At 46.6% G+C, this 21,840-nt stretch overlaps 1 protein-coding gene across 4 annotated transcripts in view; it reads right to left on the bottom strand.

Moving 5' to 3' along the window:
* LOC126544247 (uncharacterized) overlaps positions 1 to 21,840 on the bottom strand; it is a 68,615-nt gene that overhangs the window by 12,921 nt on the left and 33,854 nt on the right. For 2 of the 4 annotated variants that reach the window (XM_050191493.3, XM_072284936.1), the window contains one exon: positions 4,741 to 6,339. In XM_050191493.3, the coding sequence (XP_050047450.2) occupies positions 5,062 to 6,339 (1,278 nt within the window). In that variant the 3' untranslated portion in view covers positions 4,741 to 5,061. Of the gene's footprint in view, positions 1 to 2,567; positions 3,219 to 4,740; positions 6,340 to 21,840 lie in introns of those variants that run through there. The other 2 variants (XR_011890588.1, XM_055062501.2) reach the window with 2 other exon arrangements.

A 21,840-nucleotide genomic window follows, 5' to 3' on the forward strand; every position in this document is an offset into this window, starting at 1 on the left:
TGGGTGTAGCAGTCTGGGTGTATTAGCTGTCTGTCGAAGGATCTTGGAGATAGCCGTAGAGTTAGCTCCGTTGGCTTCTATGGTCCTACCAAGAACGCGCATGCTAGGGACCACGGGTGTGGGTCTGCCATCCCTCAGGCGGGGTTCGGGAATCATCAACGCCATCTTGCTTCCTGCGGCATCTGGATTCTGTGGGCAATAAGTGCCGATGTAGACTGCCCCTGGTCATGGCTATCACCAATGTTTAAACTGATTGAAGACAAGAAAAATGAAAAAAATCGGATGCCGATGTTTGACTTGCGCTTCGTCAAACAAGACGATTGGTGCGTCCAAGACATCGGCGACAAACTTGAGGAAGCACGTGCAGGTAAGGTTTTTTTTTGTTAATTCATATTCGCATAACGAAGGAGTTCTTCATTCTAAGTGTACATCAGTCACAGGTTAATTTGTCATTCCCGTTAAATATTGTGTTCACCAGGTTCATAGAAAGGTTTATAAAAGCGAAGTACTTAGTCCGACCCTTGTAGGATAATTTCTAGTTGTTTCTTAGCACATCTGCACAATCCACAGGAATACGACACCCTAATGAAAAGAGAGGCGCGCAAACGCCTCTCTGAAGAGTCCCAGAAGCAATCGTGCTTGGAGATGATTAGCAAGCCAGCTGTCTCTCAACATATACTTGACAAACTTATCACGACGTTTGCTATCGAAGGCCTGCAATTTTTCTCTATTGCCGAAAAAAAAATCCTTCAAGGATCTCGTGGAACACCTCGCTCCGGGCCTGAAAACACTCACTCGACGAATGCTGACTGACCACCTTGACTCCTACTTTGAAGACATGAAGCAGTAGCTCTCATTGGAATTGATCAGCGTTGACCACGTCGCTGTCTCAGCCGACCTTTGGTCGAGCTATCACAGGCGTGTTTTATACCACGGCGGTTCGTCACTTGAGCGTTACACTTTTTGATGCCTATATTTGTGTTTGCGCATTTATTATTGCGATAGCAATTACATGGACAATCCAGGCGCATTTCTGCCGTCGGCGTCGCCGTCGCGGTGAGGTTCCATATGAGTGAAAGCGTGTAAGGGTGAGCCGGCGAACGCGGTTTTCAATCTCGCGTGCGCGAGCGAGGAACGCAGCCCAGATTCGCGCGCGATGCAGAGGGGTCAGGCGAGGGAGGAGGGGCGTTCTCCAGCGGCTACTAGGGTGCTTCGATGTCCTCCTCGCCCGCCGCTCCATACACAGTGGAGATAATCGCGGCGTCTACAACGGCTTTGGCCACATGAATCGCGGACGCCGTAGTAGAACATATTCTTGGCCATGGCTTTGATGACCAGCCGACTGCAGACTCCAGTCGAGAGGGGAGCCGTTGGGTAGATGTCACCTGTAGGCGTTGATGTTAAGACGGTTAAGAATGTAACGCCCGTGTTTGGTGCGAGAAAGACGGTGTATCTGTGCAGTGCTTTGTGCCTCTGTCAGCCTCTGCGAGGGTGTTGTATACTGCAGGCTGGAGGAGACGCTGTGTGCTGGCGGACTGGGGCAGTCCCATTGCCGCCTTGTACGCCGAGCGGATGATGCTATTTACCGCCTCTTCGTCTTTGCGGCGGAAATGGTAATAAGGGTATGTGTAGACAATCCTACTAATGAAATAGGCTTCTGTGAGGCGGCAGAGGTTGGTCTCCCGCATTCCCCTGCGGCGAGTGGCGATGCGGCGGATTAGGCCGTTGCTTTGGTGGGCTGTGGTTCGGAGGCGTTGGATGGCTTCCAAGTTCTGCCTGTTGTTCTGCACCAGCATGCCTAACACGGGGACGGTCTGTACGGGAGTATGGGGTGCGTGGCGATGTGTAGTAGCGTGACTGGCTCTTGATAGCCGGGGACGCGTCGGCGAACACGTCTGTCTCGTATAACAGTTCAGGTTTCATGGGCGAACAAACGAGACCGTTTGCCTGCACGTAAGTGTGGACGGTGTAGATTGCCTATTGAAGTGAATCTTGTATCTCCCCGTCCGAGCCAGAGTTTGTCCAGAGGCTGATATCATCAGCGTATATTGAGTGCATCATGTGGGGTATGGTGTCCAGAAGTATGGTGCCCAGATAGTAATGTTGAATAGGAACGGGGACAGAATAGCTCCCTGTGGTGTTCCCCGGGTGCCCATGGCGACTTTGTCGCTGCAGAGGTCTCCAATGTGGAGTTCAGCAGTCTGGTTCTGGAGAAAGTTGGCAATATAGCTGTAGGTACGAGTGCCTACATTCATATGCGAGAGGTTGGTCAGTATAGAAGCGTGCGACACATTGTCGAACGCTTTATCGAGGCCGAGAATGGTGCGTGTCGCCCGGACGGGACCCGGGTCGAGTATGTCGTGTTGTACCTGCCACATGATGTCCCTGGGTAGAGAGTCTCACCCGGAAAACAAACATGGTGGGGGGAGGAGATCCTCATTATTTGCGTGAGTGCGGAGTCTCTTTTGAACTACGTGCTCCATAACCTTCCCCAGGCAAGACGTGAGGGAGATGGGCCCGAGGCTGCCCAGATCGAGTCTTTTGCCTGGTTTGGGAATGAATATTACCTTTGCAGGCTTCCAGGAGTCTGGAAGGCGACCTTCATGCCAGTGGTGGTTGAAAAGGTCAGCAAGTGTTGCGACCGACTGGTCGTCTCGAGGTTGCGGAGCGATATAGGAATTATTTAGTGTACGCTGTCCTAAGGCTCAGTCGATGAATTACTGTCTCGGTACTTTTCTGAAGTTCTACAACCAGTATGTCTTTGAGTTGAGGGTCCACTTCGTAAAGAACTGATTCCTTAGTATTCCAATTAAATCAGGTTGGCATACAAGTCCTTCTTTAATACCCTCAATATGCGTTTCGTGTCCATTGGTGATAAAGGGATGATTTCAATTTCTGCATCTTTATGGGCCAATTTTGCCAATGAGTCCGCTAATTCGTTGCCTGCTATACCAGCATGTCCCGGGACCCACTATAATATCACTCCATCTTTTCTTTCATTAGCACGAGCTAAACTGTTCAGTACTGCCTATGTTATTAGTGCGTGTGGTTGGCTGTCATCAATGTTTACAAGACATGCTAAACCCGATAAGGAGTCCGTGAAAATTACCCACTTTGTTGGTGTCTCATGTCTTGGTAAAGTAAGTGGCTTGGAGAATTGCCACTAATCCCGCTATTGTTGGTGACGACGTTCTTCCTAGTCGACAAGCGTACTCTACCTGAAAGAACAGTACAATATAAGTTGCAGCCGCACTTTCTTTGATTACAGAATAGCTGATGTAACGCTAATTGTTTCGCTACCAATGTGGAAACGTCGCTTTTATTTTTAAGCACTTCTATTGACGTTATTTTCGGCCCCTGCAGAAGGCATGGTGTGCAGCAGAGGCCTGAGTGCCCAAAAACTGATCATGGAAGTCGTGATTTATGCTCCTGAAACATGAGGTGTATCTGTGCACCCGGACGGTTCTCCATCAGAGAGAAAAGTGGGTGCGCAGAATGCTGGGTAGAAATTCTGAAGATATGTCGGCATGTTTCCAGACTGATGACCTTGAGGTTCCGGCCTCCGCACTGGCATCGCGCACACTACCGCGAGGGTTAGCCGCAAAGAATGCCAAAACATCCTTTCCTGCTTCTTGAACTAGCGTTACAGTCCTGTGTCGCTTTCTTGTGAAGCTACTCGTCCCGCAAAGGACTTCGTAAGTTCTAAGTATTGTTCACGGACTAGGGCATCCTCCATAATGCCACATCCCGAATAGCTTGGCTGTCTTCCTCCTGTCGCCGTGCGCGGCCCCCAGAGCCAGAATCATTTTAGCCTCTCGATAATTCGTGAAGGGTATCTCTGTCTTCTTTAAGAGCAGGCCACTGGCGTGGTACCGATGACAACTCTCGTTATTACATGCGCACTGACACGTCAAGGAAAACTGATTTACGTAATCAACAGCATATGATGGCCGTACCGATAGGCCAAAACATATTAGATGGACATAGCCTGCACAATGTTTGTTTCTATTGCTAAAGAGAACAAAAGGAACATACGTTCCGGGTGCGCCTATCTACGGAACAAGATGAGTGCGCGAAATTACAGTCCCAAGTGCACCGTCATCGGTTTTCCGGGTTGGAACCCCTCCCCATCTCGTGACTCTTCTACTCTTATCAATGTGTCAGCGGCGTGTTCTCGTGATGCCGCGTTAATCACATAGCATGAAGCCCTGTATCGAGCTGCCGCCGCTAGGAAAGCCGTGTATCCGTGGCTATTCGCTTGGGAGTGCTTGAGTAGTGGCGCGCGAGCGCGTATCTATTCCGTATTTTGGATGTTTCCTGCGCTTTTGTTTTTTCTTTGAAAAATCAACGAGGCAAACCTGAGCACGAAACAAACGCTTCATTCGGAGATAATTTGAGGTGCCCTACAGCTTTGTAATTTATATATTTGCGATCCACGCAATAATTAAAAAGTTCACTAATTAAAAGCAATTAATACCTAGTGATGAAAAAAAATGTTGGCTGTAGGTACACACGACAACGGCGACTATGCAGTCGGTACGAGTTCTCTAGAACTCCTGTTTTTTTTTTTTTAAATCTTGGTCCAAGTTAACTGGGACAGCTGGTATAGTAATGCAAGCTCACACATATCGAACATGGTCTGAGAGCTACCAATGACATCAACTCAAGACACATTCAAGCTTTAGTTAGGAGGCAATAACTCCCATCGTTGCAAACGCAATGACACTTCTGCACAGCTGATAAGATGCCAAACAGAATTTTATGTACACACAAGCACTTCTACACGAGAAATAAACGTGTTTGTACAGAAGCCCCACTACTTGCATTTTATTAAACGCTTTATTAAGCATATTCTGAAGAAGAAAGCATTAGTGATGATAACAGTCAATACAAGGACAGAAATTCAGCACAAAGTAATAGTACAAAGGTCATGAAATACTATTGAACACAAACAAATCCGCAAGTATGGCAGATCAATGAAATTAGCAGTGCTGTCAGACAGCAGTGTACATTGGAGCAAAACCAAAACGATTGAAATGACTCATATATTCACCGGATGCACTAAGCGAGCTCCCACGCCAGCTGAATCTTGTCATCTACTGTGTATCCTTCACGCTCAAGATCTTCCAAGCATAATGAAGACTCTGCAAAATACAAGGGTGTGTTGCCAAATGGTCCTGGCTTTCCAAAGTGCGAAATACTGAGAAAAGTGTAATTTACACAATGGCGCACTTGGTGCCCAGACGGATGTACAGCGATCACCTTGATGTTGCCTTTGAATGGCCAGTGGAGAAATTCGTCGTTCACACCTTTGATAAGCTTAATACGAGCGTGCATGGTCACAGAACCATCACCCCTAATGAGCTTCACGCCTGCCAACATGTGATAGCCAGAGAGGTATATTTTTTCGCCAACATAATCAAAAGAGCCATTTGCTTCTGCAAATTTCCTCATTGAATTTAGCGCCCTCACAGTGAGCTGGCAACGTTTGGTGTTACCTGTGCTTTCTGCATCTTCTTCTCTATCGGGTTGCGTTTGCTGTTGTGCTTGTTTCAAAATCTCTCTAGTTGCAGTGTTCGAACCAGAGTTCGTGGCACTGTTTTCAGAGGTTGTAAAATTTGTCGAATGGTCCAGATCGGTTCCCATTTGGATTTCATTAGACTCCTCCAGGCTCCGGGAAATTTCTTTGAGACTGGGAGTGCGTTGCGCCCCGCTTTTGCTCGATTTTGCCTGACCCATGCTCGGATTATTTGTATTTTGTTTGGGCATCTCGAGATTTGTCATTTCGGTATCTCCTACAGTTCGGTTTGTAGTGTAACCTGGACTGCTTATGCTATCTGAAAGTTCGGCGAGCCTGTCACCGTGTGCGTTAACGATTTGCTTGACTGCCTTGATGGAGGCAACACCAGCAGCCGCTTCTGGAACATGACTCGGCCCTTCACAAGTTTCACTTGTGGATGGCTGTAACAATGCTTGTCTGATCGTGTTCATACAGAGAAAAAGCTCATTTAGTCGGTTATTGAGCTGAGCGCTGCTCGCGCTCAGCGCTTCACTTAGGATGTCCTTTGTTTCGCCAACTCGCGCATCTAAGCTTGTGTTCAAAGCCATCAGTATTGCTTCTGGGTCACTGGAGGAAGCCTGCGGGGCTCTAGACATGCGAGACACAGTATGATCGGTACAGTCACTTCTGAGGTGTGCGAACACATCGTTGCAAAGAATCGGAGCCGAGCACTTAGGACAAGACGTGGTGTGGTATTCACAATCTTGGAAGAAATGCTCGTAGAGCTCCGAGGCAGCGATGACCATGTCGCAGCCACTTTCTTCATTCCAGCATTTTACCTGCAAATAATAAAAAAGAAACATTTTCTATCCACTGATTAGGAGTCAATTAGACCTACTCACACGCTATTGACTGGTCATTTTGCCGATACTCAGGGCTAGGATTACAATCTCCTGAAGCAAGAGATATTTCGGGACGTTGGACCATCAATGTTTTTTTAAAAGTTGAACGGATTCAGTCGCCTTTATTGTGTGCACAACTAGAACTAATGAATTCATGCACACTATTCACGAGTCCAGCAATTAATGCGACATCTAGCAGCGAGCACAAGAAACATCGCATGAAGTCGGAGCAGACGGCCCCGTCCGTAGCTTCCGTAGCCGTAGTACTGTGCTAGTACAGCGATCGGGTGCGCTTGTACGGTGGAGTCGCCACCTAAGAAACCGCACGTCCACACAGTTTTGCTGCGCGTTGCAGTGTTCATTAACCAGATGAAAAAAAAACTGTTTCCTTTCACAAATTTTACCCAGCACCAAAAGGTAGATGCCGAAGAGCCCAAGAATTGCGAATCTCCGCATCGGAAAGCTGTAACAACGGTTGCGTTCGTGACATTTTGCACGCGACAATTTTTTTCTGCAGGCGCGAATCGGTTTGTTTTTCGTATGAAGAGAACAGGAACCTGTTACTTGTACGATATTTGTAGTACAGCGCTGCGGCGAAATTGAGGGAGCTTGTGATGGTATTGTTAGCACCGTCGTGATAACGTTCAGCATATGCACGTTGCGATATGTAGTTTCATGTGAGAGCCAACGTGATAATGCAGTTTCTGATGCAAAATGTCTCCATGACACTAAATATTTGTGTGAACGAAGCTGTTATATCGGTTACAAGCGGTGGACAACGTGGGGCCGCTGCGTATGGTACATCTGCGAAATCGGAACATTGAAATTTCGGGTGCTTCTGAGTGACCTCGGTAAATCGTTCTCGTTAGCACAACACGTACGCGCCACCATGAAAAATAACTAAGCGGTGGCATAGTGGTACGTCTTCTTTGCTACCTGCACACACTACCCAACTAATGACTGCAAATTAGTAGGCGCTCATTTGAACATATGTAATTGCAGAAGCAATTGCATCTCCTATTACCGTCTTAAGGAACTGGGCAGTTCAGAGGCGGATGCAGTTTTGACCAGTTAAATTGGAGGAAACTTCAACTATAGAAGAACATGCAAAAATAGTTCAGATCCACAGAAGAGGCGAGTTAAGGTGAAGTAGTATCACTGTCGCCATCTTGCGTGTAGTTCAGATTCTCCCACCACGCAACGCCACTCAATCATATTTTGAAAAAAGGGAAAAAATCTGCTCTTAGCCGTCACAGCATGCTCCGGTCTGGCCAGGTTGCCGATGCTGCGACAGTTGATCTGCTGCAGTTGCGAAAAGTGCCCCCCCCCTCCCGCCTCCCTTCTTTTGAGGACGAGTTGTGCCAGGCACCATTGTCGTTTTGTTGCTGCGCGTGGTGGCCTTCTCACGGCTGATGCTTTAAACAGTGGCTCGGTTGAACCTTTATATGAGTAAAATGGTCGGTGCCGCTGATTGATGGTGGCTATAGGCGTGGTAAGTGGTTCGTCACTGCCGCTTTTCGACGAGGCCGTCATGTGAGTGCTGGCCACTGGTCCGAAGACCGTCTCGGTAGATGGTCTGCTGACAGGTTTTAAGCTTGAAATGATAAATATAGCTTTGTGCCTCTGAATAGATAGATAAATAAAAAAAACGGAAAGAATTGTTCCTGACCGCAGTAGCTATTTAGCACAGTCTTCTGACACCTCAGCGGCGTTCAGCAGGGGAGGGGGGGGGGGTAAAATAGTAGGGGGAGAGGTCAGTATAGAATAAAAAGAACTAGTTTACAACAGGGCGTCTATGTAAAAAGAAAAAGAAAGGACTTCGTGCGGTGACTTCCTCTAGAATGTTTGTCAAAGCAGAGCGCGTGGTGCCGGAGTGCGACCATACCTTAATAACATTAGTTTGCACAGAAACAGATATTCTCCTTTAATTAGTTTACGCAACAGCCGTAAGCGTTGATACGAAGTGATCGGGTAGTAATCAGCCACGATCAGGCCGCGGACCACAAGAAATCTGCACATACGGCATGCAAAGGTGTGTTTTTGATGCAAGCGGGTGCTCCGGTTTCTTTTTTCTTCGTTTCTCTTCTCTACGAGAGAAACAATGAGCAACCTAGTACAACAACGACGACTAAGCGAAGCAGCAGTCACCGTGCACATATCTTGAACGTAAAATAGATAGCAGAAGCTTTCAGAACGCAAAAGTAGCAGGAAAGCTCGCCACAGCCTCATCACGCGTGCCGAGCTAGGTCTAGCGATAAAGTGAAAGGCTTGCTTTCAGATTAGCCCACTCTTTAGACTGAAGAGACCGTGCCGATAAAAAAGCGCTCGCTCGCCGCGCACTTTGACGCATGTACAGCGACAGCAGCTGATAGAGTCAATCGCTGCGCTGCTCCGGGTCCTATTGAACATGCCGGACTGTAGAGGTAGCAAATTTTCGGCAATCCTGGCATCGCCATCGTGACGTACCCAATTTCCCCAGCTGCAGCCTCGCACGTGCCTCAAAACGCCGGACTATATGCATAGTGCATCGCTTATAGAGGGCGCTTTCTAAAGTACGTTCGGGATGCAGTAGAGGAAAACGATTTCCGGCAAGGCTCCATGGCTGAAGTTCTGGGCTGCAATTGTCCCTTTGTTCGGATGCCAGATCGCTATCGCAGCGGTGAAAGCTGCAGGAAATGCACAGGCCCTCTAAGAGAGTGGACCCGCACACGATGTTATCGGGTTGGGGCGAGACCAGTCTCCATACGTGCCGGTACGTCCCGCCGACAAGCGCAACGAATTCCACTTTAATTAGTGGCAAATCATAAAATACAAAAGAAACATCGAACAAACTGCAGACAATGTAACACGTGTCCAATTATATTGACGTATTACTTCGTGAACGCGGGTTAAGCGCAAGTGTATGGGTGCTATTCCAGAGTTTCAAGCTACTGGGGGCGAGATCCACCACTGGAAAAGCCGGCGCCACTTTCGGCGTGACGTCGCATGAGGGGTCGCGCGTACACAGCGGCCGCATCGGCTGCTTCGGAAGCGCCGAAGCGAGCTGAAAACGAAAGTTGAATGTCCCACTTGCGCTGCGGTTCTGATTAAGTGGTGAGGCTTTTCCGCCTTGTATGTCCGCTTGACAACATCTGAAAGCACTATAATAAGTAGTGGCTGCCTTTAGAGGCGTGCAGCATGGTACACTACTGCTTAGTGCCGCAGTGCCGGAGGTACGCAACAAAGCCCGGTGTCAGCCTTATTTGCACACGTAGGCGTAGGACGAGAAGCTGCGTGAAGCTTGTCTCGCGAAACTTGGAACCAGCAAACAGCCATCGGCTACAACTCTAGTATGCAACAAGCACAGCCGCGAGGAAGATTTCTGCTGCGGCGCCGGGACTGCGACTTTCAGTGAGTAGCAGAAAACGCGCACTGAGACGCTCGCCCGCTGCCCGGCTAATGACATGACGGTTTGGTCTATGAACTTGTTGATGCTAGATACTGGCAAGTTCACTGGAATGGAAAGGGAGCGATAAGGAACACATTAAAAAAGAAAGGCATGGCATATAGTCATGTTTGTGTTATGAATTATTACACTGGATTACGAAATACACCAATGGAACTAAGAGTTTGTACGTTTATTTTCCCATTTGATAAGCACAATCATAAACATTTCATTTGTACATATTGAAACCAACTATCACACATCACTGCTCAACATCTTCACTGGCACTTTCATCAAATTCTTCACTTGATTGGTTAGACGAACTGTCTCATTCCATAAAACCTTTCGTCGTCATCCATAGATTCACGATCTTCTCGGCTGTTCTTACCTAGCATAAACACCATCCTGTGATCAGTAAAGTAGTTAGGTATGGAACTTATTCGGTCCACGACGAATTCCGCCCCCCTTCCTACGAAGCCAGGGAGAACCAAGTCCGACGCAGTTCCCCACTGGGTGGTCGGTTCGTTAACCTCTGGTTCTGGTTTCAGGCCGAACGAGTCTTCCATTCTCGCGTGAAAGGTACGTTCTTTGTGTTTGAAATCATCCACGAGTAGCGCAGGATGACTTCCATTCGTGGAAACACACTTGGACACAACAGCGATGGTATCTTGAATGGCCACATTGGGGTCTTTACGGCTCTTTACATACGCCTGTACGCACGCCGCGCTGCGGAGCGATCGACGCCTAGCGCCATCTATCGAAGAAATTACGCTCACGTGATTAGTTTAGTCTACCCGTCTTTCTGATAGATCTCGTCAAGACAAATCGTTTGGTACCGGTCCCATTTGTACACGTCTACTTCTTGTCGAGATACAAACCCCTCAAGATACGTCCGAAATCAGAATTCGCTTGTTTGGGGGTAAAGGTGGGCCTAGAATTCGGCTTTCGGTGCGATCTGTGTACGTTTCAATTAGTAATTCCATGTATACAATGTCCATCTATTGTCCAGTCGTGGCTTTACTTATATACCACCACCCATAGGGTTTTACCTACGCACCAAATTCAGTACACAACTGTCCCCGTATAGGTACCCCTTGTTGTCGGAGTGTATATAGCGGTGCCTTAACGGGACGGCTTTACTGCCCCGTTATAGGATCTATGTTTAAGAGGGCGAAGGGGGCTGTACGGGCAGAACTAATTTTAGTGGCCGCCATCTCGGCTATGATGTCACACCAAGAGTTCCTATCCTGGATTTAGGAAACCGAAACTATGGCGACATTGTCCAATGACGTCATAATCACGTGGGTCACTTTTAGCCACCATATTGGATTATGACGTCATCGTTAGCACCCGATTTTGGCAGCCATCTTGGACTTGAGATCTTTAAACTATGACGCGATCTTTGATTATAACGTCATAATCATGTGGATTAACTTCTACGCCATATTGGATTACGACGTCATCATTGGCATAAAAATTTACCCGCCATCTTGGATTATGACGTTACAGTCACGTGACGTCACCAATTGAGTTGCTATTGATTTACTATGGGGACCGCCATCTTGGATTTATCGGCGACGTCATCAATTGGCGGCCATCTTAGATATATCAGTGACGTCACGCATTAATGTCTTTACACCTAGGCGCAGTTTCATAGCGGGTGAGAACTTTTACACAGGTATCCGAGAGCGAGGATGACGCGGCGTCGTGGCGATGCCCTCACGCAACACAGGGCGCGCCAGCAAGTGTTCTCTTACTCTCGCTCTGCTCCGTCAAGGCACGCACCAGATGTGGCGTCGCCACCAATGGGAAATTAGGTGCCGTTTCGCTGCTACAGGCACCGACATTTTCGCTCAATGAGCCATTTGATGCTTTCTCATAAAAAAAAAACATTGAAACATCGCATTAGTCAACAGAACGAAGGGTTTCCTTAACACGAGCTCCCCTTCGTACAAATGGGCTTTGGTACGTTTGTCTGCGGGAAACACCCGGTACGTATTCCAACTAGGTTGTTCTAAACACTGGTAACATCGTGTACACGTCCGCTCTCATAAGGACTTGCGCTTTCGCGCATTAGTCACTTATGAAGTAGGGGTCTGGCACCGGAACAAAAGGAAATTCGCAGCTAGGAACTTCGGCTATGTTCGCTGAAAAGTGTCTGCTACTACATCCCAAGCGTACCTTCAAGAGCACCCGCTAGGTGGCCAACAGTGGCGCCTCTATTTGTGACTCCAATTAAATGCTTGCCACCTCGCGGCCGCGCCGAGAAGCAGCCAATCCAGGTTCACGCTGGAAGCGAAAGCGGGTGTCCTATCATGGCATGCGTTGAATGCCTCGTTCTCAAATCGTCGTGATGCGACCGCACTCAAGCTTGAAAATGAACAAAGACGGATGTCGAAAGGCTTTTGTTGTGTGCTATCATACATGTCATCGCGGAGGAAAGACAGCAACGTACGATTTCATCGTTTCCAGAAAGCAGCAGACGACGCGCATCGGCGAGCCACTTGGATAAGAAACCTCAGCATGAGGAAAAGGTGACCGACACTAAACCGGTTTGCTCGAAACATTTGACTCGGGAATTCCTTATTTCCAGTAAGTATACCATTGCTTTCTTTTTACGTACTTTAATCATTTTACCAGCGTTTCAATCGCACAGTGTACTCTGTTCAGGCAGGTACTTTAATAAATTTACTGGTGTATTCTTAAGCTTTATTTGGTTTTGTTCGCTTATAGTTTTCTGCTCAAGAATTAGTGCGACGAATACTTTAATCGGCAGGAATATACTCGCTAATGTAGATTTGTCTGCAGGCATGGTAGGAGGAATCATAACTCCCTCGGAAGGTCTGTAGTTGACAATCACATGGTATGTCGCGAGGCGAGTTTTCATAGCATGGCTTAGCTTACCGATGAAAGCAGAAAGTGCTGTTTTCTCATTCAACGCGGTAAGCTGTCAGTTTATTTGCTCGCCAGAAATTTAGAAGCAACTGTAAAAAGCGTTTCTTCCAGCTCTGGAGCATTCGACCTGCGCCGCTAGTTTGCATTCCGACACTGTGCATACAGCTAAATTTCATTAGAACTGGCTCAATCTGTTTCCAAGTCATGCACTTACACTAATACAACTGACTCTGCTAAAAGAAAATCCTCGCAGAATTTTGGAAACCTGATGGAAGAAACTCAACTCGGTCCGATTGGTTGTTATTTAGTTCTCACATTTCACCAGGTCTGAGAATTTCTACCTGCAACAGGTGTCTGCTGCGTTCCCAAGCCCGGGCCTTACCTCGAACACAGCGTACTGCGAGCACGAACAAGTGCCAATCATCAGATGCAGACGACCTTATCACACGTATCAGCTGACCATATAAATTATGGGCAGCCCGATTCACGAACGGAACTCTCTTCTTTTGATCCCAATACGCACTGAACAGGTAACTTTATACTTCTTAGCCTCGTTCTGTGTGTGCAGATTATCCTTATTTAGCTTCCGAAAACACGACAGACCTTAGTGCCTATGTACTGCGAGATGCTATACGTGACATAGTGCAACATGATTCACAGTGCGGAGTTGCCTATGAAGGTCGAAGACAGTCAGGTATCGTACCTGTGGTAGTGGAACAATGCCACAAACAAGCGATTGCTCCTTTTGGAGAGGCTTGCTATGCACAAACACTTCCTTTTCTTGAAGGGGCCCTGAAATGATTATGACGATTTTTTACATACGTACCGAGTCGTTAGGGTAGGCCATTCCGATAACTAAGTGACGCATTTAAGCTCTCCGCGTAAAGCGTGTAATTTATTATAGGGTATTAAAATGTGCGTCGCTGCAGGGCGCAACGGCACTGCTCCCCTAAGTTTTCCGCTACCCTTAGCGAGGCGTAAACTCGCAAAGACGCATGGGACGCGTCGTCTGCTCGGCACTTCCGGTCCAACAGATGGTGGTTCCGAAGCAAAATTCCCCGTTCGCGGGGCCGGTCGCTCTTTCTCTCTGTGCACCTACATCACGGGTTATCGCACAGGCTACTAATTTGTAGAGCCTGCGATGGTCGCATCGATGACTAACCGGGAAATCTGAGCATAGGCAGCGATTTAAATTGTTTCTTTTAGCCAAGTCAATCGAACACGTGAATTAGCTACGCATGCTGTCGCAGTTTCGCGCTTGACAGTGACAGGCAGGATAGTGATTGCATGACGCAAGTCAACTGAGGGAAAGCGAGAATCAGTTGCTGGAAAAGCTTTTGTGACTAGTCCTTCACCTGTGATGAAGTATGTGCCAAGTTCTGGTTTTTACTTATTTATGTACTTACTTGTGAATATCTTACAAACCTCCACGCAGACAGTGAGTAAGGGGAAATTACCGGTGTATCGGCATAGAAGTATCATTAAAGAGAAAAGCAATGTTTCATGATTAGGCTTCAAAATTGCTACACAATGTTTTTTTTTTCTTCTTCCATGTCCCTGCGCGCTTAGTACTGGTTTATTTCTTGCAGGGAAATAAAGGGTGCAAGCGTTTCACTGCTAAAATGTGAGGAGACATGCAAGACAGCTTTTAAGTATACTAGCTTCCCATTAAGAATGTAGTAAATCGGATGATGGCAGTTTTATATTCGTCGATGGAATTTCGTTGCCTTGCTTGTCGGTTTAATCTCATGTAGTCTACTGGTCAATACTGTCAGTTATCTTTTGCTGTGTCATGTGCTGTGCCACATTCCAGCCAAATAAAGCAAAGGACCACGGAAAGACAGATTTGAAGTGGTCAGCAGTAGTTCAACAAGATTACCCGAGTATGTCGAACATGGTCACATGGTGCTATTGCAACACTGCATGCTGAATGTCTTGAGATATATTTCTTTGCACATGCCTGGGTGCATGACAAGCAATCCAAAACAGCACCACAGGGAGCTTGCAGAAGAATGCGAGGCAGGCCTGCATTTTAGCAGCTCAAAGAACACCTTTATTTTACCAGCATGTTGGTAACTTCTTGCGAACATGGTGCCATCCCTGCAAAATATCAAGGCTGTGTCAGAAATCTGCGGACAGACAAAGAGCAAGTAATTGCGATTGAAACAGTCAAAGGCTTCTGCTACTTCTAAAAGACCATGCAGTAGAACGAATGGCCGGTTGGTAATTAAAAGCGAGCATGCCCTTCAAACACGATCAGCAATATTTAGCAGGCCTGCGGCTGGTAGTTGCAAATTATGAAATAAAATGTCATGGGCACTAAAGCACATTAACCAGACACAAGGCAGTTGCCCAGTCAAGTTACACTGCAACCTCGTTATTAGGCAGCTGGTGGGAATGTGGCATAAACCCCTCTATTATGGGATTTTACATGTCAACGCCAAAATCAGGGTAAACAAATGTTATTGTACACGGCTCAAGATTATTTTCACTACGTGGGACTTATTAACATGCACCCAAACCAAAGTACATCAACATTTTTGCATTCCACCTCTATTAATATGCGGCCATCATGGCTGTAAATCATGCCCACGACTTCAATAGTATTCTGCAGCAGAATGTCACAGCCATTAAGACAACATGCTGGCTGTGACATAAGCATACCATAGGCATTTCCACAATCTAACCAAGAACTATAAATGTGCCCATAACCCATGAGTACAAACAGAAGAGGTGTCCTGGCAATGTTACTAAAGTGCCCACAAAGGGGAAAAACAGTCATGCGTATACTACTTAGACAATGGAAGCTATGTCAAATGAAGCTTTCATTAAGCACTTTATTAAAAGCAATAAAACTATTCATCTTCTGCAACGTGTTTGAAGCCCAGTGATCATATGCCGGCCAAGGAAGATGGGACACGGAGACCCCCACCTGCTACCCATGTAATAGTACGACCACGAATTATTCTGGAATCGGCTCAGTTTTCATTACATCGACTCCTAGACAGATCCAGTTTACTACTGCACTCTACTCAATCTGCTCATTTTACTCTGTGCAAAATCCACCAGATGCAATCATCACAGGGAAGAAACCAAAGAAAGCTTCGCAGCTTGAAGGCATGTATTTGCCGCAGTGTGATGATATTGAGGTATCGTTTGTTGTTTCATTGTATAGTTTCATAGAGTATAAATCAGGCAACCGGCACATCTGTAGAGCTAATACAGATTGTTTGACGACTGCCAACATAGCAGCAGTCTGCTACAGCACTTTGTCCTGCTGGCCTGGCGGCCACCTGTTATTGCCGCCTTGTACAACTCTTTCCCCAGCTTTGACCGGCTGTTATAGCAGCCTGGTGTCCAGCCTGCTGTTCAGAATGGGTGGTCTGATGTGCTAAAGGCTAGCTGCTGAGATGGCTGGCGAGCCACCTGCCAGTTGACAGCTGCAGCCCGGTGTGCTGCCAGCCTGCTGTTTATATGCCCTGCTACTTCTCCGTGGTCAGCACAATTGTAGTGCCAACAATCTCAAAAGCATGGACACCAATGTCCGAGGAACTTCAATAGGGGCCTGCAGACCTTTGACTGACCAACAGCGCATGCAGAAATATAGGGGTTTAGGCGCACCTTGCAGTCTTGAACTCAGAATCAAAGTCATGTTTGATTTTCTACTGTGTCTTTGCCCAGTCTACCAGAATATAGCCTATGTTATGTGCACAAGCCTTTGGCTGCAATGTCATCTAATAAGGCAATCCTGGCCCAACATTCCACCCAAGATGGCTACTATATACAAGCAGATTCATTATATGTGTGCTGTCTTGTACGTGAGATGTTCGGCAAGGGAGCAGCAATAGCCACGTTCAGCAGAGTCCACCAAGGTTAGCAAACAAAGCTTCACTCTACATTGGTGTGGTGCTCTGGTGTAGCTGTGCCGTAGACCGTGCAGCCCATAGGTGGAAACCTTCCGTTTCCCTGGGGCGGGGGAGGGGGGGGGGGGCGACGAGCTTTCCAAGCACCACCCATCTATATGACGGTGACGACACTCTACCCGTTATCAGCCCGTCATGTAATAAACCTCATTTATAATATATATATTGTCACGTGGTGGTGACGTTGAAGAACACAGTAGCAATACTGTGAAAGACAAAACTAACCTTTATTGGGCGAACCTGTGCCCACAAGACAGGCTACACTTACAGCACGATAGCGGCGAACACGGTCGGCGATCGTCAAAATCTGATCAACGGGTCAAGCGCGTCGGCTTTTATACATTAATCGTCGAATCTTCCAGACTAATCGTTGGGACCCGCGTGCCTTCCACAAAGTTCTACACCATTCGCGTCAGGTGATGAAATCAGATAACATGAGGTTCGGCGACAACAGACAGCGCATGGAAGCATCGATAACTTTCCAGAAACTTCGGATACATGCAGGCGCGTCCCGCGCTGTGCGATAACATTTGTTAGGCGGCGAAACATGGTCACCCGATAAAGATAAGTGCACGTGTCATTATATATATATATATATATATATATATATATATCAGGGTGTCTATCAAGTTGACATTTCTAACTTCCCTGAGTTTTCCAGGTTTTCCCTGAGTGATGCAGAACTATGTTTTATGTCAAGAAGAGCTGAAACCATATCACCCGATGCCGTCAATCTCTAGTAAACAAATGAAAAAAGTTTACAGAAATGACTTAATCCAATTTGAATGGAGGGGTTAGCTAGTAAAATGCACAGCAACTAAAATGTCTGAAAAAATTGCAAATCGAGTCTGACATTCTCAAATACGAATAAAAAAGGAAATGCATACAAAAGCAAATATTTTCGAATATTAGCTATTTCTATCAACTGATTGAAAGCTCAGTGGTACGAGGCCCGAACTTTGTCACAATTGAGATTCTCTCAACAGCTCGTAAGTCAACCTCAACTGTCCTGACATACTCTCGGCCCGCGCATGACGCCTCAGTGTTGCATTTCATTGCTGTTAAGAGTTTATTTTGGTTTTGATGAGGGACACTTGCATCTCAGGATCAGCCAACACATTGTTTTTGAGCTCAAGCTCCTTCAAAATGGCGGCAGCCCGCTTCCTTTCCTGTTCATTCCTCAATGCGTAGGTCCTTTCTGTTCTTGTACTCCTTCTGCCACTCGTTCCCCCGACGGACTATTTGAAGCATCTTCTTGGTCAGTTGCACAATCCACGTCCAAGTTTTCGAACTCCTTAGGGGCCGCGAAAACGTGCGAAAAATCGGCCAGTTGGAAAAAGATAAATGGATGTCATTTATGCCCTTAAGGGCTCAAACCGCTACAGGCACATTCGAAAACGCTCTGAAGGCCTGTTACACGTATTAGGCATATCGGTTCTCATACTGTGACAGGAAATGCCGGATGCACGCGTGTATAAATAAGGAATACATACTGTGTCCCGTGGCAATAGCCCCCTTCCGACACTTACACTTCACTGCAATATTTTTGCGTATGCTTCACCAAGTAACATTCCTGTATGGAGGCGAAGCTCACTTTCGAGAACCGGCATTATGCAACACACCGTGCTTTCCAAGCTTCTAAGCCAATCGCGAGGACCGCAAAGGCCGTGCCATTTGCTGACAGTAGCGAATTTCAATAAAAACACGGCACCCAATGGCAAGGAGCTTCATAGCGAACGTCGAGGCAGCTAGGCCTAGCGTTGCCGCAGTGGTAGCTACGGCTGCCAGCGGATCTGCGTGCGAGACCGCCGGTTTCAGGCGGCGAGGTAATCAAAATCGCAGCAGTGTTGGCTTTGATTAATGCTGTTATGGACCTGCGGTCACGGCAAAACGTCCGGATAATCAAACGGCGAAGAGTTCTTGCATCCGTAATTTCAGACGTTCTGATACATTGACTCTATGGGGTACGTGGTGGTGCCGCGAAGCCGTCCAAATTATCAGCAGTCCGGAAAGTCGGTCGTTGACTGTACACTGGCAACTCCTCCAGCCGACGACAGGACATCAAAGGCGATTCATTACAATTCCTGTCTGTTATTCGAGCCAGCATTACCGCGACTTTCGACCCTTTCAATAATATTACAGCTAGTTTTCCTTGATAGAGGCACAAATTCCCTGAGTTTTCCCCGAGTTTTTCCAGACTACTCAAAATCCCTGAGAATTCCCGGTGTTCTCGGTTTTCCCGGTTGGTAAACACCCTGAATACCATGTGCCCGTTCGTCTATTTTGCATCGGCATTGGCCCTCGGCGTATCCGAGTAAACGAGCGCAGTGAAAGATGTAAGAGTGAACATGGAGAGCAGCGGGGGATGAAAGTAGCTAATAGCGAAGAGGAAGTGAGGAGAAATGCGGAGGAGGAGATTACAGTGGAACCATGAGGCAGAAAGCGGAGGGTTTGACAAAAGCGTGAGAAGCGCTGAGCTGAGCAAGACGGGCTTTGCGGCGACGATCGCTACGAGGTGGCACCAGAGTAGCGCACCGTCGTCTGTTTCCAAATGGCATGCGGCAAGCGCATCCACCGATACCTTAAAGCGCTCCATGAGCGGAGGTCTGTCTGTGGCGGCTGCTATGAATCGCACCCACGTGTCGCTCATGCACTGCCTCTCAATCTCCCAATTAGTGAGGCAGTAACGCCGCACTTCGCTCCGTTTGCAATGTGCCGCACGAGACAGATTGTCCATGCCAGCCAATAGATCGCGAAATGAAAACAGGTATAGAGCTGCACTCAAATTTTGCATTAAAGAGTACTGTAATTGTCAGTCAATTTTTTTAATGAGTCGTTAGCTGATAAAAGACCTTGCCGAAGGAGTCACTGTGGTCTGCAAGTCTTTTTCGAAGTCAAGAAAGCATGCAAAGCATTTTGAAGCAAGATGAAGATAAAGCAACATATGCATTCTCTAGGCATAGGCTATCTATACCATTAAATATAATTTTTAGTTGGCTAGTGGCTTCTCTTTAAAAAATTTAGTAAACTTTGTCCTGTGCATATATTTAAATATGCTGTGTCTGTGCACGGTGTTCACAGTGGAAGTGAAAAAAAGATCTAGACATGAAAAAATACTTGTTATGTAGCTGCCACTGGTGCATCTACCACACTTGCCCTGCTACAGTCAGGAATTGCAGGCCAAGGATAAAGCTTGAATTAAAAGCCGTGCACATCCATACCAACAATGATGCAGTAAGCCTTTCGCCACAATAAAATTTTAAGTGAATACGTAGAGGCAACTCAAAAGAAACCACAAATGATATCGGTAACAAAACTGTGGTAATTATACTTTATGGGGGTGTAGGCTTTGGTATCGCCGGGGTTGGGGGCTCTGCTCTCCCCAGAAAACTTCAGAGGAGGCTCGGGCTTGAGAAATGCCACAACGCTGGTTTGAAAGGTCAAGAATCACGCTGGGACACACTGAAGGCCGGTTGTAGGGATGTGTAAACGCTTGGAAATTTTCTAATCCCAAACTCAACATTGTCCTACACGTTTTGGTCTTCAAGATAAACAGTCACGAGTACATATTTGTAAACAAATAATTTTCAAATTGTTTTCCAATATTACAATCGTCAACTGTGTATGCTCAAAAATAAACTGCAGGAAAAGTAGAATAAGTTGCATCCCTGCTGTGATAGCAGGGATTGAGGGACTTTACCAGCTAAACTAGGAGAGTTCCCACTCTTTAAGGAGCCCACGTGAGCACACATCAGGAGACGAATTTATGCATTGCAGTTGGTGCGTACTACTGTTTAGAGTGTAGTTGCACCGCTTTCTTGCTAGGTACCTATTAAGGAAGCTTCACATTATAATGGCTTCTCACAAAGTGTCTGCTGAGCTATACTCAAGCTTTACATTAAAAATGTACATGTACTTTTAGCATGGATGTTAGTGCTTAAATATAAGCCTTCATGCATGCAGACTTTGTCCTGCTGCATGGAATCTTTTGAATAAAATGCACTTTTTAGCGGCATCAATTTCGTTTTCTCATAGTGATGTTAAATTCCCTTTCTGTCCTAGTGATTCATCGACCTAACGAAGAAAACACCTTCTAGAGACCTTACACAAGGACACATACACAAGGCACCATTCAATAAATGATCAAACTTACAGATTCAGCACTGCAGGTAAACACAGTTCAGTGATAAGTGCAGTAACAGCCCCTTTCAGTTCAACAACTGGAACGGTGTCGATTGCAAGCGGAGGTCAGGGTCCTGCATAAACAAAATTTATGTGTACTACTACAACTTAAAGCTTACTAAGGGCGAATTCTCTACATGCTCCACTAAAAGCTACATCAGTGTGCTCAGCACGAGTATTCGTAACATGAAATTCCAGTTGGCATTTTATGCCCAAAGAATTAGGCAGTTTAAGACAACCTTGATATGCACGCTATATAGCAGTGTTCATAATGTACATAGCCCTGTTATGAAGCCGACTCTCTGAGGCCATGTTACCTTACAAAGAGAAACATGCAGAAAACTGCTAGCATAATATGGTAACAGCGAAAAATTTGTGCACTTGACACAGTAGAAAGAAAACTTTCACAATGTATTGAGAGCAGAAAGCAGCACTGTTTTGTAGCATATAAAAGGGCAGGCAGACTAATAGAAGAAAGAAAAGCAGCACAGGAAGTGAGCACTTGAATGTGCAGCTGCTGTATTGGCCCTGAAACACTTTCTTGAATTAATTATAGAATGACATTACTATTTCACCAAATTGCCTCGCAAATCTCCTGCTGCTAAAATTGTTTGAATCCTTCAAGCTCAAGCGAAGTTTAATGCAGTTATTAGACTTATGATCCACTTTCTTCTTTCATTATACTATAGTCAGGTACAACTTAAAAAACAAGGGACGTTTACTTTTCCAAGGCGGATGCACATGAGCCTCCACCAATGGGCGTGCACTCTTGACTGACGTCACGAGCCAGACGGCCGGTGACCCTGCCGATGGAGAAGATGGCCACCCGTGCTTCGCACTGGGCCGAATCGTGCCAGTCGTGTGTGTCTGCCCCTCGTCAGAGTGAATTCCCAAACTGTTTGTGGCGGTCTATTGTGCCGGAAATATTATTGTGAGCTTGTTCCGCGTACATTTATTCTGAGCCATGATCAGGCGACAAAATATTGCAGCGAGCATCGATGACGCTGCGCTATA

The sequence above is a fragment of the Dermacentor andersoni genome, chromosome 10, assembly GCF_023375885.2.
Source record: "Dermacentor andersoni chromosome 10, qqDerAnde1_hic_scaffold, whole genome shotgun sequence".
Lineage (NCBI taxonomy): Eukaryota > Metazoa > Arthropoda > Arachnida > Ixodida > Ixodidae > Dermacentor > Dermacentor andersoni.